This window comes from Lynx canadensis, chromosome A2 (assembly GCF_007474595.2).
Source record: "Lynx canadensis isolate LIC74 chromosome A2, mLynCan4.pri.v2, whole genome shotgun sequence".
NCBI classification, from domain to species: Eukaryota; Metazoa; Chordata; class Mammalia; order Carnivora; family Felidae; genus Lynx; species Lynx canadensis.
In genome coordinates, this window is record NC_044304.2 from 95,188,783 (window position 1) to 95,209,452 (window position 20,670).

The 20,670-nt window shown below is 36.0% G+C and overlaps 1 protein-coding gene across 4 annotated transcripts in view; it reads left to right on the forward strand.

Annotated features, from left to right (window-relative positions):
• ANKIB1 (ankyrin repeat and IBR domain containing 1) overlaps positions 1–20,670 on the forward strand; it is a 148,672-nt gene that overhangs the window by 97,884 nt on the left and 30,118 nt on the right. For all 4 annotated transcript variants that reach the window (XM_030307944.1, XM_030307945.1, XM_030307942.1 and 1 more), the window contains exons 7-10: positions 8–96; positions 6,935–7,079; positions 8,570–8,736; positions 18,570–18,658. In XM_030307944.1, the coding sequence (XP_030163804.1) occupies positions 8–96; positions 6,935–7,079; positions 8,570–8,736; positions 18,570–18,658 (490 nt within the window). The remainder of the gene's footprint in view (positions 1–7; positions 97–6,934; positions 7,080–8,569; positions 8,737–18,569; positions 18,659–20,670) is intronic.

Sequence of the window (20,670 nt, forward strand, 5' to 3'; positions counted from 1 at the left end):
TCTCCAGTGTGACATTTGTATGTGCAGTATTTCTGTATTTGAAGACCCAGTGGATATGCCCTGTGGACATGACTTTTGTAGAGGATGTTGGGAGTCGTGAGTATATGTGCAGCTTATTAGTATTTCTTACTGCATGACAGCGCTCTGATTTGGTAATGAAATTGCTTGCTTTTGATATTTAATGATATGGATTATTAATATTGGTTTCAGAGTTACACTGAAATATACTTTACTACTAAGGAAGAATTTTTTTTCCTTATTTTTACATCTTCCCATTTATTAATACAGTAAAATCATTTAATTTAGTAATAAATGTTATTTCACTTAATGTAAGGTACTTCTGGTAACAAAGCAGGTATGCATAAATAAGTTTCCTTAGTATTTTCATTTATATTACATCTAATGTAAGTTTCAAGCCTACACCTAAATATCAAGAATAACTTTTTTTATATTCCAGTAATTTGTAAACATTTGTTTTATGCTTTCTCTAAATTTTTTGTGACAAGCAAATAGCCTTGAAAATTTGTAACAGGATGGATGTTTAAAATCCCTTCTTAGGGGCTCCTGGGTGGCTTAGTTGGTTAAGCATCCAACTTTGGCTCAGGTCATGATCTCGCAGTTCATTGGTTCAAGCCCCTCATCAGGCTCTGTGCTGACAGCTCAGCGCCTGGAGCCTGCTTTGCATTCTGTGTCTCCCTCTCTCTCTGCCCCTCCCTTGCTCTCTCTCCCTCTCTCTCTCTCTCTCTCTCAAAAATAAACATTAAAAATTGTTTTAAATCCCCTTTTAACCTATTCAGAGTTCAGTGTCTCTTCTAGACACGGGTATATTTTAAAAATGGGAAATTTATTTTGTTTCTCATGTTTATTTTTGTTCTCCTTCCCATTATCTTGCCAAGAGTTATACTTTCTTTCCATCCATTAACTTTGCTCTAATGTCGCACTTTTCAAGAGAGGTTTATAAACAAAATGAAAGAGAAGATCAATGTAATTAGTGAGCAATACAATAACCATGTTATCTCTGGAGCACATAAACCTACTGATTAATGACCTAGGCAAAGCATGTCATTAGTATTTAAGGAATCTTAAAAATCAGAAGTTTTCAAAGTATTATTTTTCATGGAGTACCAGGTACCAAGTATAGGGACCTGGGGAATACCGTGTTGGGTGAGAGAGCAAGAACCTGAGCAAATTTTTTGTTGTTCTTATAAACAGATTTTTTTTAACAAATTTTGTTGGAGTATAATTGACATATGATAAACCACATATTTAAAATAAATAATTTGATAAGCTTTGACAAATGTACACACCCATGAAACCATTACCAACATCAAAATAATAAAAATATCCATCATCCCGCAAAACTTCATTTCTCCTTGAAATCCCTCCAGTCCTCCTTTCTCTGTCTCCCTCATCCTCTGCACACCCTCCTGCCTCCAATTTGTAGACAACCACTCATCTTTCTGTCATTCTGGTTTTGAGTACATTTTGTTTTTTAAGTCAGGGTATAGCACAAGATTTCATTTGGAGGGGGAAATACTGCTTCTTAAAAAGTCAATAAATGAGACTACATGATCGGTTTTTTTTTTTTTCTTTAAACAGACTAGACTCTAATTAAATAAGATCAAATTAGTACAGCTAATACAAGCAACCTAATTGGTAAGGGTCAGGGTTTACAATCCAAAGCTAACTTTGACCTAGTTCTGGATGCAGAAAATCTTCCACACGTACAATACTTTGTTTAGCTTAATTGTTAACTCTGTTGCATTAGGGAGTATTTTCTGGGTTCTACCAAGTTTGCTACTTTGGACCTTGGTTTCTGTGTGAAAACTCAGCCTCCCCAAGGGATTTACTTGAATTTTTTTGAACTTCCTTTACCTCCTTCGCCACACTTCTGTCACAGGAACCATCTCCCATACTCATCAGACTAGCCATGGGAAGTTTATGGTAAGATTTAAATTTGAAAGATCTAATTATTATTTTCTGTGGTACTTTATCAACCTACCTAGGATTCCCCTTCCATCAGCCTGCCAGTAGTTCTTGTCAAATCAAGCAGCAGTAAAACAGGTTCTAGGTTGGGTGACTTACATGTTGATAAAATCATTTTTAAATTAAATGTAGCCCTTTCTAGGCATATAGAAAAGAAACTTCTTTGTTTAATAAGATTGGAAGAATTTTAAAAGATCCTTAGATAGTTGAAAAACCTTTCAATTTATTTCACTCTTCCCTACCCCATGATGTCATCAATCCAACCAGGTGCTTGGAAGCATCTACTCCAAGGGCTTAAATGAAAAAAAATTAATATTTTCTACCCAGCCTAGAATATCTTCCTGCTACTTATTAGTTGTTAATTTAGCTAAGTGGTAACCTCCTTGTGCCTCCATTTCCTTATCTATAAAATGGTGATAATAGTACTTCATAAGATTGTTGTCAGTTTACTGTCAAATGACTTAATGTATGTAAAATACTGAGAATGAACAGGGCCTGGCACATAGTTACCACTTGATAAATGGTAGTTATTGTTATCTTCCTAAGGGTGGGTAACCAACAAGATAAAAATGCAAGTAAAGTTTGCCCCAGATTTCTCCCTTTTATTAACGTTCATCAACTCCATGTTCCGCTCATAAATTTAGTGGGAAATTGTAGTTTGATGAAGATTAATAGCATGGCTCACAGGGAAATGATCTTGCTTTCAGTTGAGATCTTCTCAGTTCTGTCATTTAAACTCCCAGAGATAGTTAAACCTGCTCTGATTAGAGTACATAAAATTCAAAACATCATCATATAGGAACTGTAAGCAAACAGTGCACTTTCACAGGAGACTATTAAGATATATTCAGCTTTTCAGGGAACTTATTCATAGCTAAAAGGAATAATAATAAACCCATTATTTATGTGTTAACATAAATAACATTTACTGTGAATAATTAACTATTTTCAATTAAAAAATTAGAAGAGTCGTGTTGTTTTGCAAATCCCTTTAATGTCTAGCTTAATAACAGACAGCTATACTCCCATACATTCAGTCTATAATAATATATTGTTTTGGTTGACATATATAAAGAATATTTGGCTTCACAAAGATGTGTAGATGGAAAAAAGAGAAGTATATTAATAAGTTTAGATACTCTAATATACATCATACTGGTAGTTTCTTAATGGTTAGCTGCAGTATAAAATCTGAAACCTTATCAATAGATTTTTTTTTTTTTGGTACCTCTACATTAAAATCTGTTGGTTTATCTTGCACTGCATCATTTTGGAAAACATTTATTCACTGGGTTATGTAGATCTTCCAGTGTTAACATATTTCACTACACATAAATATAGTAAAAAAAAAAAAAAAAAAGCACATTAATTACTATCATCACCAAACTCATCAGAAAAGTCTCATATGTGGAATTTAAAAAACACAACAGATGAATATAGGGGAAGGGAAGGAAAAATAGAGAGGGAGGCGTTTATAAGAGGCTCTTAAATACGGAGAACAAACTGAGGGTTGCTGGAGGAGAGGTGGGCAGGGGGATGGGCTAAATGAGTGGTGGGCATTAGGGAGGGCACTTGTTGGGATGAGTACTGGGTATCATATGTAAGTGATGAATCACTGGGTTCTACTCCTGAAACCAATACTACATTGTATGTTAACTAACTTGAATTTAAATAAATAAGTTTTTAAAAGAAAAAAAGAAAAGTCTATAAATATTGGGAAGCTGTCAAGTTCAAAGTAGCATTAAGAATTTTTCAAAATTCTAATTTTTATGTAAAGTCTTGAACTTTATCATTGGCAACAAATACTGTCAGCTTTTTTCCTTGACATGACAGGCTCACATAATTAATTTTCTAAATAAATAGTGTTCAAATAAAAATAGCATTCCATGATAAAAGTAGGTAGGTCCACTTCTAAATTGAACATTTTCCTAAGTACTTTTCCCCGAGACAACTAGCATGGTTTGGTATGCAGCAGAAGTTCATTATGCTTACTTCCCATTTCTTTGCACAGCATACCCAAAAGATGTGTACTTGTGGGCTAAGACTTACTATAATAAAATAAATAATAAAATTTATTAATAACCAGTAATTCATAATTATTCCATCAAGGCTATTCTTAAATGAAACTGGCTTTTTAACTACAAGTGTGAAGCAGTGAAGAATATAAAGTCTACCAGTACGGTTTTAGCCCCACTGCCATGATTCTTGCTACAGCATCAGCAGTTTTAACTGAAAAACAAAGTTTTAATACCATTATGAAAGTAGTTTGGACCTCATAAACCCCCTGAAAAGTCTCAGGTCCACAGATCACACTTTGGGAACTGCTGCTCCATAGCATTTCCCCTAAACACTTCATCCATCTTTATTTCTGTGAAATTGTTTTTCTTGACACAGAGTATATACAGGTAATTTTTAACTAGTAACTAAGGTACAGAGTGGCCTTCTGTTGACATATGTCAGTTTTGTGGAGTGTGTGTGGCTTTTAAATTATACTGAGAAGTAGAAGGGAAGATTTTAAACATGTTGAATTTTAAATGCATATGAGGCATTTAAACAAATATTGTGTGTAGTAAAATCTATAGCTAAGGAGAGATATCTGGGCTTTAAATTTCGGAGTCATTAGCATATAGGTGGTAGTTTAAGTTAGGAGTATTTTAAAAAGTTTTTTAATGTTTATTTTTGAGACAGTGCAAGTGGGGGAGGGGCAGAGAGAGAGGGAGACACAGAATCTAAAGCAGGCTCCAGGAACTTGAGCTGTCAGCACAGAGCCCGACACGGGTCTCGAACCCCCAAACCATGAGATCATGACCTGAGTTAAAGTCAGACACTTAACCAACTGAGCCACCCAGGCACCCCAAGTTAATATTCAGATCACCCAGGAAGATTGAATGGAATGGGAAGAAAAGAGTTTTGGTGTGAAAACCCTAGAGAACGTAAAAATCAGTGATCAGAGGAGTAAAAGTCACTAGTGGAAAAGATGGATAAGGAGCAACCAGAAGTAAGAAGATAATGCCAGCAGAAAAAAAATAAGTCCTAGAAGCCAGAGAAAAGAGAGAATCTAAAAGAAGGAACTGTTCAGCGGTGTCTGATGCTCCAGAGAAGTCAATGCAGATAAAAATTGAGAAGTCTTGAATCCTTGGGCTAATGGGTAGTCTTATGGCCTTGTTGAGAGCTGGCCATTCAGTGAAGAGGTGACAAAAACTAGAGTGTTGCAGGTTGAATGGGATGGACTTGAGGAAGTAATGACAAATCATCGAACTATTTTGTCAAGAAAATTTGATATGAAAGGAAAGTAGAGCTAAAAAGGATCATTTGGTTGAGAAATGTTTCAGGGTGGGAAAAAACTTGAGCATATGTATTATGCCAAAGAAAAGAGCCATTAGGGAGACAGACAGAAACAGAGACAAAGAGGGGATAGGTTTCTGGATTGTGCAAGTTCCAGAGCTGGCCAGAATATTTAAGGATTAGCTTGGGGGTGAAGAAGAAAGCCCTCTTTCACTGAAGTGAGAAGGCAGAGACAGCTAAAGATATGGCTAGGTCTGGGGTATGTTAGAAAGGGTATTAGGAGAGGGTTCTGGGGGCACCTGGGTGTTCAGTAGGTTAAGCATCAATTCTTGATTTCAGCTCAGGTCATGATCTCATGGTTCGTGGGTTCAAGCCCCATTGGGCTGTGCTGACTGCAGAGCCTGCTTGGAATTCTCTCTTCTTCCTCTCTGTCCCTTCCGGCACATGTTCTCTTGCTCTCTTAAAATAGGTAAATTAAAAAAAAACAGAAGAGAGGGCTCTGTTTTCCTTAAAGTGCCAGGATGAAATTGTGGAAGAAGGAAATGGAGCAGAGGGGGTAGATCTGATGACAGTAAGTTTGATTTTTTTTTTTTTTTAAGTGCAGTAGAATTAAGAGCCTGAGAGAACCTGAAGGAAAAATACTGCAGGCAGAAGAGTCAAGCAGTTGATAGTGATCACTAGAGAATGGTGACTTAATTGCCTGGCTTTCCATTTATTTTCTCTAGGTTTAAGTGTTAAATCACACTTTAAAAGCTCATTTCTTCTTGTTTGTCCAAATATTAATAATAAAAATAAAACCCTTGCTAAAATTTATGAATTCTTATCTATGCCAGGCACCATGGAGATGTTCATACATTATATCATATAATCTGTGTAACAACCCCAAGAAATGCTTATTATTACCTCCATTCTACAGATAGTGAAACTGAGGGGCAGACAGGTAAACAAATTGCTAAAGATCATATGACTTGTTAGTGGCAGACCTGGAATTGTCTAACTCAAAATCCTGCTCTTAAGCACTTAATTCACCTAGGGCTACATTCCTGTCACTCTCCAGGATGCCTTTTCCCTGGGCAACTAGGGAACTAGTTTGACTAGGTCAACTAGTGTGCCTGGAGTAGGACATGCAACTTAATACTCGTCTGAATGAAATATAAGCAGAAAGTCTTTTCTTCAAAAAGGTATGCTATTTTGCAATGCCACTCCCAAATCTCTTGGATTATCCAGGATTTTAATTCTGTACAATTGCTTCCTTTTCTTTAAAAGTACGAAATATTGAGAATTGAATGTGACCTTTCCAAATCACTCATTTCTTAAATTTTAATGTTATGTATATTGTTTCAGATTTTTAGAATAAAGCAAAAGAGGAACATGTATAAAATATATATATAACATAAATATGAGTATATATATATTCATATATGTGTGTATGTATGAATAAATGAATGAATGGTTGGGCAAATAATATTTAATAATATTTGTGAATTATGTGAATTATATATATTTTATTAAATCAACTGTATTATAATTGATATTCCACACTTTGTTCATTGGTGTTATTTTAATTACACTCTAAAAGAAAATTGAGCATAAAGAAGAAATTCTTAGAATGTGAAAATAAGTTATATTTTTCCTTTTTTTTATCAATTGATAATTTTAATAGATTTTTGAATCTGAAAATTCAAGAAGGTGAAGCTCACAACATTTTCTGCCCTGCATATGATTGCTTCCAACTTGTGCCTGTGGATATCATAGAAAGTGTAGTTTCCAAGGAGATGGACAAACGATACCTACAGTTTGATATTAAGGTATGCTGCCAATTATCTGATTTCCATCATTTTAATTTTATTAAAACTGTGTAAGAGATTTTATTTAACTTTTTTTTTTATTTTTGAAAACACGTGAAATAATGGACTCTGACTTTTGTCTCCCAGAAAAACTACATGAAGGAGTGGTGGCATTAATTACAGTTTTAAGCTAAAGCATTATTTTGTAGTCATGATAGAAGTAAAAGTAGGGGCACTTGGGTGGCTCAGTAGGTTGAGTGTCCAACTCTTGATTTTGGCTTGTCACGATCCCAGGTTTGTGGGATCAAGCCCCCCCACCAGGCTCCATGCTGAACATGCAGCCTACTTAAGATTCTCTCTCTCTCCCCACTTTTGCCCCTCTCCCCCACTCGCTCTCTCGCTCCCTAAAATAATTTTTTTTTTAATTTTAAAAAACAAGTAAAAATTAAAAGCCGAAGTAGTAATTTACAGAAAATAAAAAATGTTGGTCAGAACTGTATGCTGATTTGCCTGTTGGCACTTTTATAACTGATTGATGAGAATAGTATTCAAAGTAGGTAGTACCTATTTGAAGTTTTCTAAAAGACATATTTTACATTACTACATGTAAATATTCAGAAATAAAGATTATCAATTTAGAATGGGTTTTTTGAAAGAATAGTTTCATATAATGAATTATGTTTCTTTTTTCTGCATTCTTTATTTTTGTTTAAGAGTTGTGCAGAACCATAGGTAAGTTACTTTCTTGTGTGATTTAAAAATTACACTTTGCTTTATGCAGATTTTTTTGTAGTCTAACCCCTATAACATATGGACTTTTAAAAAGACATTCTGCTGTTTCATAACGTAGAAAGCATCATAATATTGACTTCTGTATTATTAGGGCACCATTTAGAAATTTGCAGTTCTAATGTAACTAATAATCACATACAAGATTCTATTCTATAATTATTTGCCATCAGAAAAGCAGCATATTGTATGAGAAAACATGTTTAAATTACACATTTTCTTTGTGAATAGTTATGTTTTACTTCATCATCATCTACCTGGCTTTTGTGTTTTTTATATATTTTTTAATTTATTTTGAGAGAGAGCAACTGTGGAGGTGGGGCAGAGAGAGAAAGAGGGAGAGAGAATCCCAAGCATGCTCCACACCACCAGTGCAGAGCCTGATGTTGGGCTCAAACTCACGAACCATGAGATCATGACCTGAGCCAAAATTGGAGGCTTAACCAACTGAGCCTCCCAGGCACCCCTACCTGGTTTTTAGATTAAAGAAAATATAAATTTAAAAAGTCATGTTGTTACTAAAGTAATTACCTCTTTTTTCCTTCTTACTTTTAAGTTTCATACTTTCTGGTACTATTTTAAGTATCTCTTTAGACTGATTACTCTTTGTTTTTTATTTCACGCCTTTTTTTCCCCCTCTAAATTAAATTGACATGGGATATACTCTGAGAATTTAGTATTAAAATATTTTCTGTCATGTTTTGTTATTGCTGTTCCAACAGGCCTTTGTTGAAAATAATCCTGCCATTAAATGGTGTCCTACTCCAGGCTGTGAAAGAGCAGTCAGACTTACAAAACAAGGGTCAAATACATCTGGGTCTGATACACTCAGCTTTCCCTTGCTCAGAGCTCCTGCTGTGGACTGTGGAAAAGGACACCTCTTCTGCTGGTCAGTACAAGACAAGTTGGAATAGCCTATTCACTTAACAGACTATGCACCTTGAATTAGGCCTTTAAAATGTAGTATATTTTGATATCATTGTTAGTAATTGAAAAAATGTGTGATAAGTAGTAATAGTTTATATTTATTGTGTGACTGATGTGTGCCAGGTGTTATGCCAGATATTTTCACCTATTGAATTCTCCCAACAATGCTATGAGTTGAATGCTGTTATTATATCCAATTTACAGATAAAGAAACTCAGCATATAGAAATTGCCCAGGTTATACAGCTAGGAAATGGCAAAAATGGGTTTAGAGCCCAGCTCTGACTCCAGAGCTCATGCACTTAAACAATATTACCAAATTGCTGACCACAGATTAGAACATGTTTAGAGCTTAACTTTTTTTCTTAAAATTGAAGACTCCAGAATTCTTCTGGAATCTTCTGAAGAATAACCAGAATTAACTAAGACAGTTTTCCCAAATTTTCATCTAGACACCAACAAGTAAGATTTTGATAATAGATTTTGGAGTAGGGCCCCAAGAAAGAAGCTCCTAGGTGGTTCTTAATGCACAGTCCTACTTAGGAATCACTTTGTGTGTCTTGTGTTTTGTTTAATAAAGAAAGTACTTAATAAGTATGAACTGGTGATAAATCAGTAATGGATAGGCTGACTATATATCTGACATCAGCATTCTGCTTTGTTCTGAGTCAATTCAGTCATAATTAACTGTTTTGTTTTAGTTAATTAAATGATCACAATAAGAAATAGTATTCTCCTTTTTTCTCATTTCCAAATTTATCACATATGCAAGGATATACTTTAGGTGGGTATAAAACTCTTATCTACTTATCAGAAACCAAAGTCAAATTCTAGCACTGCTAAGTAGTAAGAAGGCGTAGTTATGGAAATATTCATACCCTGAAAGGTCTATTTCTTACCCTCATCATCATTATCATTAGCTAAAAATATCTCTTGAACTGTCAGTCTATATGTACCACTGAACTTTGGGTCAGGTGTCAGAAAACTACTGTCTCCACCAATTTTTTATTTGAACACAGCCATACCCATTCATGCCAGTTTGTTTACCTATTGTGTATAGCTGCTTTCAGGCCATGACAGTATTGCCTGGTTGTAACAGAGACCATATGGCCTACAAAACCCACAATATGTATCATTTGGTTCTTTACAGAAAAAGTTTGCTAGACTTCTGTACTAGGTGCTTGAATGAAGGGACTAATGAAAGGAAAACCATATTGACTACTTTCATGGCTAAATCAGACTCAGAAAGTAAAACAGCAACAAATTACTGAGTAATAGATTATATCCACATATAATAGTAATTTATTATATTTTAAGAACTATAGTAATTTCTCAAAACATTTAAAAGACAAATTCCTAATTTTTAGTTTTACATGTTTTACTATTTGCGGATTGGTTCTTAACCCCACCTTACTACCTCACCAGAGGAGTTCAGGATCCAGCTCAGAAGGGACAAGTGGGTTAATGAATACACAAGAGTTTAATTGTTCATGAATAAATAGTCCTTAGATGAATATGAACCCACTTTACTACAATATAAGAAAATTAAAGTAAGAAAAATAAAGGAGCTCCCTGTTCTGACTTAGTGTGGAGTTCCTTCAGAAATTTAAGCACATGTGCCATCAGGCACCCCATCGTGTGCACCCTGTGCATCTAAAATGGTACTAATTATGTATTATCCTTGGGAACGTTGAGGCAAGTTACCACATAAATCAGTTTCTGAGTTCTCTGGTTCATGTAAGCATCGTGGTTGAACAAGGCTAATTCAGAGGATTGGTGGAGAAGCTACAAAAATAGAAAAGGTAAATTAATAAAACATTTAGAAAATAAGAAGATAGTATTTGCTAAGATCAGAGAATAAAAAGTTTTGAAGGGGAGAGAAGAACCTATGATTGGCATTGTCTTCTTAAGCTCTATGGTTTCTGTGGTCTAGCTTTTACTAGTTTTTATTGCAGATTAGCTAATTTTTTTTATGTTCTTCCCCACCTTTCTTTGTATGCTACAAGTAGTAGATTTGGTTTGACTGAACATGATGAAACTAATGGAAAAACCTACCAATGACAGATTCTAAAAGCTGTATCAATGTTTCTATAAACATATATGATGCTACAAATTGTACATTTCTAGACCAGTGTTTGGAGAATTATATTAGCTTGCTTTTTGTCACACCCCAGTCAAGCTAGGTGGTACTGTATGCCAAGATCACAGGCCCTCTTTTGAATTTTATCCCAGTTCAGAGGATCTGTGAATGGCCGCATGGATTCAAAGTCACATTTGGTAATCATTTCTCTTGCTCTTATTCATAAGGGTAGTAGAGGGCTTAGCAAAAAGAACCATCATTTTCTGGACATAGCAATTCTAGTTCTAAATCCTATTCTAGGATTTTTACATTGCCTGTTTCACCTCTCTAGGCATTAATTTGCAGTCTCTGTTTTTACATTCTTAGCTTCCTAATCTTATTCATGTAATAAAAGAGCTTTGTCTGTAATCAGAAATTCTAAAAATTGAAACAATTCTAAGTAGAATTCTACTGCCCTTATCTAGTATTTCAAAAAGAGGCAAAATCAGCTCTATGCAAATGAAAGCTTTGTAAGCGAAATCTTTATAAAATAAAGGTATATGATTCTCGGTTTCTTTCTTTCCCCAGAAACCTCAGAAATATTCTCTAAAGATGATTACAAAAACCATGAGAAAAGACAATAATTGTTCCTCCTCCTCCTCCTCCTCCTTCTTCTTCTTCTTCTTTTAAGTTTATTTATTTTGAGAGAGAGTGCGTGAGCAGAGGAGAGGGAGAGAGAGAATTCCAAGTAGGCTCTGCGCTGTCAGCACACAGCCTGACACAGGGCTTTATCTCACAAACTGTAAGGTCATGACCTGAGCCAAAATCAAGAGTCAGATGCTTAACCGACTGAGCCACCCATGTGCCCCTAATAGTTCCTTCTTTTTAAGAGCTGCTGTGACAGAATGAGTTGAGAGCCATCCCCAAGAGGGATGTGGGCCTGGGTATAACTGAACATATTTATTGATAGGAGGGAAGGTAGGAGTATACATTTCCTTTCCCACCACAAAGTAGTCCTTTCTTTTGTAACTTTTTCACCCACCAGTTCTGTGCCCTTAATAACTGAACCTAGAATGCTTTCTTCCCTTAGCCTGTATAATTGTATTTTGTCTGATGTTGACAATATTGTCCATAGACCGAGTTCATAACTTGAGCCAATGAGCATTTCCCTTCTGTTTTCCTCTTTATGAAGTAGAATATGCTACTATGTAACTTCTATGCCCTCTGAACTAATGCAAAGTCTTTCTTTTCCGAGGCAACTTTTTAAAGATTTATTGTCAAAAATACTTCTTAATACCACCCAAATTCTTATCTGTGAGGAGAAGAACTCAAATTTAACCTTATGTATAATGGTCATATCTCTCCTATATTACTGTCCCCAGTCCCTTTAATCACCATTGTTGCCATTGGAAATGGAGAACTTAAATAGAATTCATCTCTTCTAAATCCATAGACTGGCAAACATATTTTTGAGTTATTGAATAAAATTGAATGGCATGAATATTCTAAACAGTAATGTTATGTGGTTTTTAATATATCACCCAGCTGTGGAGCATTTATTTTCTGAAACTATGCAAAGAACCCTTTAAAGTAGTGTCACCATCACCATGAAACAAATTGAACCCAAGAAGAAGATTTGGATTATAGTGATGCAACTGATGAGAAACAACAGTGTCAGGTTTCTAGTCCACTGAAGTTTCCAGTGAATCAAAGTACAATGTGCAGACTTGTCAGGTATTTCAGGAAACTTCACAAGTAAATGCATTAATATTGTCAGCTCATTCTGTTTTCCTCCAATACCCACAATAAGGATTTTGATAAAACCTACTCTCCTGTTAGGATCATGAATCTTGATTGAGTTAAAGCAGTAGTTTCATGCTTCATCTCCTCCACAGACTTCACAGGCAACAGACTCTTTAAGAGTCCTCTGGGAAAAATACATGATGTTGTTCTTGTTTGTGGACCCTAATAGTTGAGTCTCATCTTCTCTTGCAAAATTAGTCTCAAATCCTTACTTAGCTTAATAAACTCTGGCTCTGGAAAAAAAATTTTCCAGATTGGCAGTATTTAGCTATTTTAGTATCAGAGTCCTGCTAACTAGCAGAATATATTCACCAACTTGTCCTAGGCCCAGAAATGAAACATGATATTTATTTGATAGAAATCGATCATAAGACCCTGTTTAAATATCGTGTCTACTCTATACAAAGTGTCATACCCATCTAAATTAATACTGTTGAAAGTTCAATTTATCAGATTTCAGTGGAGCACATGATTGACATGGGAAACATAGGACCTGCATTTGAGACTTAACTGCCATTAACTAGCTGTGTGACTTGATGATAAACAAGCATCTTCTCTTATAATACAGTGATACAATTGAAGCCTTTGTAACTGATGCAGTCAGCATAAAATGTACTAGTTCCAAAGTCAAACAATTTGGCTTCAAATATCAGCTCATCTGCTTGCGCCTTGTGTGACCTTTGGCAGAGTATTGAGCCTCTCTGTGCATTTTAGATAGGATGATACGGGGGCACCTGGCTGGCTCAGTCGGTTAAGTGTCCGACTTCAGCTCAGGTCATGATCTCATGGTTCTTGAGTTCGAGCCACACATCAGTCTCTATGCGGACAGCTCAGAGCCTGGAACCTGCTTCAGATTCTGTGTCTCACTCTCTGCCCTCCCCCACTCACGCCTCTCTCTCTCTCTCTCAAAAATAAATAAATATTAAATAGGGATAATAGGGGCACCTAGGTGGCTCAGTTAGTTGAACATCTGACTTCGACTCAGGTCATGATCACTGAGTTTGTGAGTTCAAGCCCCATGTCGGGCTTTGCACCGATAGTGCAGAGCCTGCTTCAGATTCTCTCTCTCTCTCTCTCTCTCTCTCTCTCTCACTCACTCTCTCACTCTCACTCTCTGCCCCACCTCCACTTATGTGCATGTTTGGTCTCTCTCTCAAAAATATATATTAAAAAATTATAAAAAAAGAAGAAGAAGAAGAAAAGAAAGAAATTTTTAAAAATGGGTATAATAGTACCAATTTGAAAGAGTTGTTATGTGGATTAAATGAGTCAGTATATGTAAGGTATTACAACATTGCCTGGTAAACTCAAAACTACTAGCTTTCTTTTTTTTTCCTCAAGAGGATGGGGGAGGGGCAAAGAAAGAGGGAGAGAGAGAATCCCAAGCAGGCTCCGTGCTTTCGGCACAAAGCCCAGCTTGGGGCTCAAATTCCTCAACTGTGAGATCATGATCTGAGCTGAAACCAAGAGTTAGATGCTTAACCAACTGAGCCACCCAGGTGCCCCCCAAATTCTAGTTTTTTTGAATTATTATTTTTAGTTGATTTGTTAATTAAGGGAGAAAGTTAACTAAAGGAAGAAAATCATAAAATGAGGATTTCTACTTAATCAGGATTCGTCATTAATAATAGTTCTAAAATGGCAGTGAACTGAAATTGTCAACTTCTTGATAGAAATTTCTTCCATCAGGTGATGAAACTTTAGTAGAAGGTCTTTACTTTTCCAGAATCCTTTGGAGTCACTGTATATTTCTGCCAATGGTTGTGCATATTGACAAATTTTCAAGGAAAGAACCATTCCTTGATCTCTTGATATTAGTTAACTATCATATTTGAACAGGGTTAAGGATTTTATATTAGATAACCTCTTTTTCCTTTATAACGAAGCAGTTTTTCCCCTTAGTGAACTCACTCTATTGGTGTGTCTACATTTCATTTAACTATATAACAAAATTCCTCTTCCAATTCACTTGTTTTTAGTGACATTTTGAGGTACAGTCTCAACAGCAGGTGCTAGGTCTGTCAGAAAACTTGTCACCAGTTATTGGTGTCTTGGTTGAAACTTTCTTCAGATATTTAACTTTCCAGTGTTTGCAGAATATTCCAGTCTCTTTATTACTTCTCTCAGAATAACCCTTTCCCTACACATGGCATAATTCAGATTTTCAACCATGTAATGTCTGGTAACATTGTTATTACCATACTTTAAAGTAGTTTGGGCTTATTTTCGCAAATGCCTTAGTTTTAAAATAACTCCCTTTTTAATTTACAGTCCTTGCTCTAACTTATTTATTATTTATAAGCCTCTCCTATTTATATACCCACTCTTAGCATTGCTCTGGAAACTGTGCCGCCTAGTTATAACATTCAGAGTGATCCTGCTGATTGAGCTAGCACCTGAGGAAGCAGCAGGTCTATATCCTCCAGTGAGGTTCTGGAAAAGAACATTTGTATTGCTGTCTAATGCAGCACCTTAGAGAACCAAGCACACCGATAAGCAATTATGGCCTTTTGAAGAAATAGCATTTATTTTTTCAGATTCCATTTGTAAACATTGGGTTTTCCCCTCACAACCCTCATGATTATTTTCCTGGTTCTGTCAGAAAATGTTCTGACACCAGAGCCAGTCATACTGGTATTGATTCTAGTAGGGAAAAAATATTCAATGTGTTGTTTAATCTTCATGGGGAAAAAACTTTAAAGTTAACAGAAATAATTTATTTCATTGGCTTCATTTAGATACTGCAGATATAGAAGTCTATTTTACACCTAAATTGTTTTTTAATAAGTCATGACAAATCTAGACACTCTATTCCTGCATGTATTCCTAAGCACCATATGGAAACACTGTTCCTAGATCTGTGGCATATTTTTTACTCTAGTGTATGCTAGTATATGTGCCAAATTAAAATTAACAGTTATCACAGATATCCCTTATATTTCTGGAAAGCAGAGTCGATTTTAATGTGTACTAAAGTGAATGTAATATATAATACGTCTACTTGCATTTTTTTTACTTCCATTTTTAATCAACCCAATATTTTTTGAATGACTGTTAAGTCACCACTAAATTCCTAAGAAACTTTATAAAACCACAGTTATGGAAAAGATTTCCCAAATGCCAGATTCAGTAATGTCAGGAATTTTTTTTAACACTTTTTTTTTGTTAATTTAAAGAGAGCACACAAGTGGGGCAGAGGGCCAGGGGGGGCAGGGTGGGGGGAGAGAGAGAGAGAGAAAGAGAAAGAGAAAGAGAAAAGAGAAAGAGAAAGAGAAAGAGAAAGAGAAGGAAGGAAGGAGGAAGGAAGGAAGGAAGGAAGGAAGGAAGGAAGGAAGGAAAGAAAGAAAGAAGAAAGAAAGAAAGAAAGAAAGAAAGAAAGAAAGAAAGAAAGAAAGAAAGAAAAGAAAGAGAGTGAGGGAGGGAGGAAGGAAGGAAGAAAGAGAAAGGAAGAAAGAAAAAGAAAGAAAATAAATCTTTAGCAGTCTCCATGTTCAGCTCGGAGTCCGACTCAAGACTCAATCCCAGGACCTTGAGATCATAACCTCAGCTGAAATCCAGAATCAGATGCTCCACCAACTGAGTGACCCAGGCACCCCAGTAATATCAGGAACTTAAGCAAACTAAATTACTCTTTCAAGATAATTGATGCTTTTTTTTTTCCCTTCAAAGCATTTTTAAGTATATAATTCAGAGGTTTTAAGTACATTCCTAATGTTGTGCAACCGTTTCCTATCCATTTATAGAACTTTTTACCTCATACCAAACAGAAACTCTAACCATTAAACAATAACTCCCCATCTTCCCTTGCCCCATAGCCACTGTTAACCACCATTCTACTGTCTGTGAATTCCTTTTTCTGAATATTTAATGTAAGTGGTATCATACGATATTTATCTTTTTGTGTGTGACTTATTTCACTTAGCATAATGTCTCAAGTTTCATCCATGTTGTAGTGTGTATCAGAACTTCATTCCTTTTTATGGCCAACTAATAATTCCATTGTGTGTATACACACCACATTTTGTTTATCTGTTCATCTGTTAATGGATATATGGGTTGTAAACCATATTCTGGCTTTTGTGAGTAATGCTGTTATAAACATTGGTGAGAAAATTTTAGTCATTGCGAAACTTTCAATTCTTTTAGGTATATATCTAGGAGTGTAATTGATAGATCATGTAATAATTCTGTGTTTTAAATTTTGAGGAACCATCAAACTGTTTTCCATAGCAACTGCATCATTTTAGATTCTTACCAGCACTGCATAAGGGTTCCAGTTTCTCCACATCCTTCCCAACACTAGTTAGCATCTATTTTTTTAATAGTAGTTAAGGAGAATTGAAACATTCATTCATTCATTCAATTCATTTGTTTGTTTATTTACGTGGTTGTTTATTTATTTTGAGATGGAGTGAGCAGGGGAGGAGCAGAGGGAGAGGGAGATACTGAAATTTAGCAGAGCTGTCAGCACAGAACCCTGTGCATGGTTCAAACCCACAAACTGTGAGATCATGACCTGAGCTGAAGTCAGACGCTTAACCGAGTCACCCAAGTGCCCCAAAACATTCTTAATATAGTAAAATGTTCTTCAGAGTTGGTAAGACTCTACCTGCATCAACAGGTGTGTCTTCTTAAGACTTAAACTTTGCAAATAAGATCTTTGTTTAAAATAACACATCATGATGATGATGATGATGATGATGATGATGATGGCACCTACAGATTGGGTTTTTCTCCTTTCAAAATGATATTTTGTTATTTACTGTAAAATTTCCTTTGTACTACAGAATATACCATTGTATTGAATTAAAATAAGTAATTTTTAAAGGCCTTAAGCCTTTTTTTTTTTATGTTTATTTATTTATTGTGAGAGGAGGTGAGGGAGAGGCAGAGAGAGGAAGAGAGAGTCTGCCAAGCAGGCTCCGAGCCATCAGCACAGGGCTCAATCCCATGACTGTTGAGATCATAACAGTCAGACACTCAACCGATTGAGCCACCCAGGCTCCCCCTTAAGCCTGTTGGATTTTCTATATAGCTATAGAAAGAATGTAAAATCAAGTTACAAATGATAAATTGATATGGTTTTAATTATTTAAATCAAAATTTGCCAAATTCCAGTTAAACAGAAAATTGGGATTCAGCAAACTCAATGGTAAATTAAATTGCCCTAGCTGTTACTTGGGGATTCCAAGGTCAAAGTAACAAAAATGTAATGTAAAACAGTACTTTTCAAACTTTAAAATGCAGACAGGTCACATGGTAATTTGATAAAATGTAGATTTAAATCAGTAGGTCTTATGGGCTTGCTCTTCTGCATGTTTAACAAGCTCCTGAGCAGTGGCAATGCTGCTATCCCGGGGAACAAACTTTGAGTAGTATTAGTGAGGACAGAACCTAACTGATAAAAATATTTTATAGCTCATAACTTATAGCATGCAAAACTAAATTATAAATGTTAGGTAATCTATTTGGAACTTTTAAAAATGTGTAAATGAATGTGCTGCTTTAAAAAAAAATTGACCTGGCAGTATCAAGCTCTAGAATCATATTTTCACTTCCTCTATTGAAATACTTCATTTCTCACTAGTCACTGTGCTTCAGTTTTCTCAGCTTTAAAATTGGAAGAGCACTGGGGCACCTGAGTGGCTCAGTCAGTTAAGTATCCAACTCTTGGTTTCAGCTCAGATCATGATTTCATGGTTCATGAGATTGAGCCTGGCATTGGGCTCTGTGATGCCACTGCAGACAAGAGCCTGCTTGGGATTATCTCTCTCTCTCTCTCTCTGCCCCTCCTTCATTCACTGTCCGTCTCTCTCAAAAATAAATAAACTTAAAAAAAATGTTTTTTTAATTGGAAGAACACTTTTCACCTGTTCTTTTGCCTTGATGTTGATAAAGAATATTTAATTGCCTTTTCTATGTTTTCCTCTTCAGGGAGTGCCTTGGTGAAGCACATGAGCCTTGTGACTGCCAAACATGGAAAAATTGGCTACAAAAAATAACTGAAATGAAACCAGAAGAACGTAAGAGGAATCTTAGAAAGCTATACTATATGTTCTAATAGCATTCAAAAGATAATATGGTCGTATTACTTAGAGTCTTCATTAAGTAAGTTTTCAATGCTATAGCTCTCCTGTTTAACATTACACCTCTAACCAACACACTTTTGGACATCACAAGGTTTTTGCAATGGTGAATCAGAGGTTCCATATTTCTGACAGACTGTTTTAAGTTAAGATAAACAGGGTAAACAGGGGTCACATTTAAGTCCTTCTCCTACAGCCATTCCCCTTTATCCTGGGGTGGACCAACTAGCTTTTCTGTACTTTAAGGGAAGAAATGTATAAACTGTAGTGAGAGGAAGTTTCTTACTTCCCTGGAATCTTCCATTGGATGATAAGGCAAGTTAATTTCTTGGTATTATGTGGCTCTGTAGATTTACTTATATTAAATGCCATGTCTATAACTATTTTAACTGAGATTTTTATAAATATTAATCCTACAGAAATGCTATGAAATTGGTGTTAGTAATTCCATTTTGCAGATGAGGAAATTAACCCTTAGATTGGATTGAGTGACATCAGGAACAGGGTATGTGCCTAGAAACAGAATGGGTTTGAATTAGCCTTCCTAACAGCAATTCCTGCATTTAACAAGTAAATATATCTGCTTTGCAATAATTTCTCATCCCCTAAAGTGTTTTATGACAACTGTTTATTTTCAAATTAATATAAAAGTTAATTTTTTTAACTTTTTATATAATGGAATTAGTTGCAGGTATTACAAATCAGGATTAAGAATTAACTGGGGCACGTGGGTGGCTCAGTCAGTTGATCATCCGACCCTTGATTTCGACTCAGGTCATGTTCTCATGGTCATGAGATCAAGGCCTTCACTGAGCTTCGTCTGGACATTGAGCCTGCTTAAGATTCTCTCTCTCTTTCCCTCTGTGCCCGTCCCCCCGCCCCGCTCATGCACAACTGCACATGTGCTGTAGCTCTCAAAATTAAGAATAAATAAAAATTTTAAAAAAAGAACTCACTCAGGGGCGCCTGGGTGGCCCAGTAGGGTAAGCGTCCAACTTCAGCTCAGGTCATGATCTCTCAGTTTGTGAGTTTGAGCCCCTGTTGGGCCCTGTACTGACAGCTCAGAGCCTGGAGCCTGCTTCGGATTCTGTGTCTCCCTCTCTCTCTGCCCTTCTGCTCACACTCTGTCCCTCTCTCTCTCAAAAAAAAATAAACATTAAAAAAAATTAAAAAAAAAAATTCACTCAGTGAACCTATACTTATTATGAGCAAAGCACATGATGATGATGCCAGCCTTCAAAAAGTAATAGGCTAGAAGGGAAGCAGTCAGATCATTACAGTATCACATGATAACTACTATAGTTGGATAAAGATGAAAGTAAATCAGGCTGGGCAGGTGGGTGTCATAGAATCTTCCTGAAGGTGGGCACCTGGGTGGCTCAGTCGGTTAAGCATCTGACTTCAGCTCAGGTCATGATCTCACGGCTCGTGAGTTCAGCCCCATGTCAGGCTCTGTGCTGACAGCTCAGACCCTGGAGCCTGCTTCAGATTCTGTGTGTGTGTCTCTCTCTCTGCACCTCCCCTACTCGTGCTCTCTCTAAAATGAATAAATGTTAAAAAAAATAATTTTTTTTTTTTTTAAAGAATCCTCCTGAAGACAGTGAGAGAGGAATTGGGTTTTAGCATATCTGCAGAGGCAGAGATCTGGCAGTTATTCCTGTCAGCAGCTGAAGTGACGCTGGCAGAGTCTGGCTGACAGCTATGAAACCCTACAGTTTTGTATTCTATCAGGCAATATACCATTGCCCAAGAGCTTGTCCTTGGCGTTTTAGATTCACAAGATTCATTTTATGCATTGATTCAGGGTCATTCAAATCCATGAAGAACAGACTACTGTGTAAACCAGAATATCAGTTTATTAATTGATAATGAGGGAGATACCTTTCACATGATGAGAAGGCTTATGTCCCTTATCCAGGAGAAAAAGAAATGGATAATCTTAGGATATT